At 52.0% G+C, this 4,911-nt stretch overlaps 1 protein-coding gene across 1 annotated transcript in view; it reads left to right on the top strand.

Moving 5' to 3' along the window:
* ASB13 (ankyrin repeat and SOCS box containing 13) overlaps window positions 1-4,911 on the top strand; it is a 23,382-nt gene extending 18,471 nt beyond the window's left edge. Inside the window, exons 4-6 of the mRNA XM_014960998.1 lie at window positions 296-443; window positions 3,344-3,535; window positions 4,693-4,911. Of these exons, the coding sequence (XP_014816484.1) occupies window positions 296-443; window positions 3,344-3,535; window positions 4,693-4,820 (468 nt within the window). The 3' untranslated portion in view covers window positions 4,821-4,911. The remainder of the gene's footprint in view (window positions 1-295; window positions 444-3,343; window positions 3,536-4,692) is intronic.

Consider the following 4,911-nt stretch of genomic DNA (forward strand, 5'->3'; position numbering starts at 1 on the left):
GTGGCCCTCCGCTGCACCTGTTCCAGCCGGTCCATGTCCTTTCTGTGTTGAGGACTCCAAAGCTGGACACAGTGCTCCAGGTGGGGTCTCACGAGTGCAGAGCAGAGGGGCAGAGTAGAGGTGTCCCCATCTTGGTCTCGGTGCGTTGTGTTGGCTCACAAGCGTTTCTATTTTGCAGCCATCACCCCAAACTGGGGTGTTTGTGGCTGTTTGTGCCCTGCAGTTTGTGCGTCAAACTGATCTCAGCAGGCCATATGCTCCCATTTGAACTGGATTCTTATTTTTGACTGATCTTCCCTTTTCTAAAGGTAGCTCGGAGTGCGTGCAACTCCTCATCGACGTCGGCGCCAACCTGGAGGCTCACGACTGTCATTTCGGGACGCCCCTCCACGTGGCCTGTGCCAGGGAGCATCTGGACTGTGCGAAGTTGCTGCTCAAGGCAGGTATGGCAGCTTCTGGGGTTTGCTTCTGGGTGGGCAGGAGATGGTGGTGTCTGTGCGCAGCGTTCCCCTCGGTGCTCCACAGTGGTGTTCTCATCAAAGAACTTCTTAATTCACAGCATAGTCCAAGAATCATAGAATGGTTTGGGTTGGAAGAGACCTTTAGACGTCATCTGGTCCAACCCCCTGCCATGAGCAGGGATGTGTTCAATTCGATCAGGTGGTTCAGAGCCCTGTCCAACCTGACCTGGAGTGTTTCCAGGGATGGGGAACCTCCTACCTCTCTGGGCAACCTGGGCCAGTGTCTCACCATCCTCAGCGTAAAACGTTTCTTCCTAATATCTAATCTAAATCTCCCCTCTTGCAGTTTAAAACCATCTCCCCTCATCCTGTCCTACATTCCCTGATCAAGAGTCCCTCCCCAGCTTTCCTGGAGCCCCTTTAGGTACTTCCAGCACAGGAAGGACATGGACCTCTTGGAAATGGGCCAGAGGAGGCCACGGAGATGATCAGAGAGCTGGAGCCCCTCTGCTGTGAGGACAGGCTGAGAGAGCTGGGGGGTTCAGCCTGGAAAAGAGAAGGCTCTGAGGAGATCTTATAGCCCCTTCCAGTCCCTCAAGGGGCTCCAGGAGAGATGGGGAGGGACTCTTGATGATGGGGGGAGCCATAGGACAAGGGTTAATGGTTTGACACTGAAAGAGGGGAGGTTGAGATGAGATATTGAGAAGAAATTCTCTGCTGTGAGGATGGGGAGGTGCTGGCCCAGGTTGCCCAGAGAAGCTGTGGCTGCCCCATCCCTGGAGGGGTTCAAGGCCAGGCTGGATGGGGCTTTGAGCAACCTGGTCTGGTGGGAGGTGTCCCTGCCCAGGGCAGGGGGGTGGAACTGGAAGGTCTTTAACCTTCTAACCTGAACCATTTTATGATTTTAAGTCTCCAATAATGTCTCCTCGGAGCGGTTCTCTCTTCTTCAGGCCCAACCACCCCAGTTCTCTCAGCCTGAATATAAATGACAAAGGTGAAATGTTTTGCCTTTACGTGAGCAAAGCTTAGTGTTTAAGCATTTTTTTCAGCGTATGCCTGCCAATGTCCAGTTTGTGATGTCTCCAGTGACATTCCCATCCTCTTATTTTAGTAAAATGCACAACTCTTCAGCCCCCCAGAGCAAAGTTTCAACTTATTCCCTGAAGTGATGTCAACTGCTGTGCATGCCTTCAGCTTTGGTAGCGCAGCCGTGTGGTTTTGGGTAGGTGTTAGGGAGAGATGTTAGGGTTTGATGTTGTCCAGAAAAGCAGAGATGAAGTCACTTCATACCTCAGGGAGATCTGGTCAGTGTTACGCCCAGATGAGTTCGCTGGATGTTCAAAGTCAATGTTCCGTGCTCCAGGTTTCACATCCCAGTTCTCTTGGTGCTGACTTCGGGGTGGAATTTGGAGATGGTCTTTGCTTACCAGGAGGAGATTTGGCCCAGGGATGGGGATTTGAGCATCCTGGTCTGGTGGGAGGTGTCACTGCCCACGGCAGGGGGGTTGCAACTTGATTATCTTTAAGTTCCTTTCCAACTCTAACCATTAAAGCAGAGATGAAGTCACTTCATACCTCAGGGAGATCTGGTCAGTGTTACGCCCAGATGAGTTCGCTGGATGTTCAAAGTCAATGTTCCGTGCTCCAGGTTTCACATCCCAGTTCTCTTGGTGCTGACTTCGGGGTGGAATTTGGAGATGGTCTTTGCTTACCAGGAGGAGATTTGGCCCAGGGATGGGGATTTGAGCATCCTGGTCTGGTGGGAGGTGTCACTGCCCACGGCAGGGGGGTTGCAACTTGATTATCTTTAAGTTCCTTTCCAACTCTAACCATTCTATGACTCTGTGATTTGTTTCATTGAACATTAGTTGTCTAAAAATTACACATCTAAGCTAGTTTTTTCTCCAGTTGCTCCCGTTCCCTGTCTTGGGCATCCATTAATTGCTTCCCCAGGAATGCCTGTTCCTCCCTGTTAATTATAAGGGCGGCTCAGTGGGGCCACACTCATCTAAAAGCCAGTTTGAATTTGGTGGGGTTCATCTCAGCTCTGCTGAACAAGTCAGTTGATCAAACTGCCTGTATCAGGAACAGTGTGGGGAGTAGGGCCCGAGAGGTGATTGTCCCCCTGGACTGGGCACTGGTGAGTCCCCACCTCGAGTGCTGTGTCCAGTTTTGGGCCCCCTACCATAAAAAAGACATTGAGCGGGTCCAGAGAAGGGCAACAAAGATGGTGAGGGGTCTGGAGCACAAGTCTTATGAGGAGAGGCTGAGGGAGCTGGGGGTGTTCAGCCTGGAGGCTGAGGGGAGACCTTCTTGCTCTCTACAACTCCCTGAAAGGAGGGTGTAGAGAGATGGGGGTCGGTCTCTTCTCCCAAGTCACAGGCGACAGGACAAGAGGAAATGGCCTCAAGTTGCGCCAGGGGAGGTTCAGGCTGGATATTAGGAAAAATTTTTTCACTGAAAGGGTTCTCAGCCATTGGAATGGGCTGCCCAGGGAGGGGGTTGAGGCACCATCCCTGGAGGTGTTCAAAAGACGGGTTGATGTAGTGGTGGGAGGTATGGTTTAGTGATGGTGATGCTCCTTGTTTGTTGTGTGGGTGTCTATTTTTGTCAGTTGGGTTGACGGTTGGACGAGATGATCTTTAAGGTCCCTTCCAACCTAGAAGATTCTGTGATTCTGTGAAAAGCCAGAGAAGAAAACTTCATGCTTTGCCAGCACCGAGAACTTGTTCAGCAGTTTGGTTTCCTGTTTGTGCTGGTTTGTTTGGATCATGTTCTGGCTGCTCCTGCATTTTATTTTTTTCTTTTTTCCACTCCTTACGTTTGGGTCAAGTCAGGCTTTCATGAACGGGTTTGTTTTTTTTTCTCTTTCTGGCCTCAAGGGGCAAATGTGAACGCTGCTAAACTTCACGAGACGGCCCTCCACCACGCAGCCAAAGTGAAAAACGTAGACCTGGTGGAGATGCTGATTGAATTTGGAGGAAACATTTACGCCAGGGACAACCGGGGAAAGAAGCCATCGGATTACACCTGGAGCAGCAGTCCCACCGCGAAGTGCTTCGAGTACTACGAAAGTAAGTGAGATATGATCCCCCGCCCCAAGAATTCGGTGACTGCCAGCTCCATTGCACCAGGTCATGATTTTCAGTCCCTTTGGTCATCTTCCTGTGAGAAGAAGCTCATGAGAAGCTGGACATGAGCAGGCAGTGTGCAGCTGCAGCCCAGAAGGCCAATCACATCCTGGGCTGCATCGAAAGAAGTGTTGCCAGCAGGTCCAGAGAGGGGATTCTGCCACTTTACTCTGCTCTGGTGAGACCTCACCTGGAGTATTGTGTGCAGGTCTGGAGCCCTCAATAGAAGAAGGACATGGACCTGATGGAGAGGGTCCAGATGAGGGCCACAAGGATGATCAGGGGGATGGAGCACCTCTGCTACGAGGACAGGCTGAGGGAGCTGGGGTTGTTCAGCCTGGAGAAGAGGAGGCTCCGGGGAGACCTAATAGCAGCCTTCCAGTCCCTGAAGGGAGCCTACAGGAAGGCTGGGGAGAAGGTATAGAGTTCTTGGTGGGAAATACAGGGCAGCTGGCTGTAGGCTGGCTCTGCTTAATGGTGGTTGAGTGGCTGTAGTAAGATGATCCAAATCATGCCCTCACAGAATTCAGGTCCTTCTCGTGTGTCAGCATCAGTGTTTATGCTTTGATGCATTAAGTCAGGTCAAGGAAATCACCCAGTTGAAAAGTCTCCTTCTCTGGAGATATTCCAAACCCACCTGGACACATTCCTGTGGGACCTGCTGTGGGTGGCCCTGCTCTGGCAGGGGGGTGGACTGGATGATCTCCAGAGGTCCCTTCCAACCCCTACCATTCTCTCATTCTGTGATGAGAGTGTCACCATCAGAGCAGGCTCAATCTGTGATGAGAGTGTCACCATCAGAGCAGGTGATCCAATGGGCTCCGTTGAGCTTTGGGGGATGCCAGTGAGGAAGAGAGTTGGGAGAAGCACGCTGTAGCTGTGCTCACCATTTCTGGTGGGTTTTCCATCAGGATGAGCCTTGAGAGAGCACGCCCATGGCTCTGCGGTGCCTTCCTTGGGCTTGGGAGGTCCATAAGCTTGGACCAGGTTATGGACCAAGGTCTAGGCTTGTCACCCTCCTGGGAGATCTCTGCTCTACGGGAAGATCAGCCGCCCGTGGAGCTTCAGCCCTAACTTTGAGTCTTCTTTTCTTCTTCTAGAGACCCCCTTGAGTTTGTCGCAGCTCTGCCGCGTTACGGTGAGGAAAGCTGCCGGGCAACGAGCGCTGGAGAAGATCGCCAAGCTTGATATTCCTCCACGATTAATCCAGTACCTGTCCTACAACTGACAGGGGCGAAGGTGACCGGAAAGGACGATACCTTTAGCTCCCACAGTACGAAGTATCTTGTCTCTTTCTCTTCTACCTCCCCCCCCCCCCC

The sequence above is a fragment of the Calidris pugnax genome, unplaced genomic scaffold, assembly GCF_001431845.1.
Source record: "Calidris pugnax isolate Ruff unplaced genomic scaffold, ASM143184v1 scaffold289, whole genome shotgun sequence".
Lineage (NCBI taxonomy): Eukaryota > Metazoa > Chordata > Aves > Charadriiformes > Scolopacidae > Calidris > Calidris pugnax.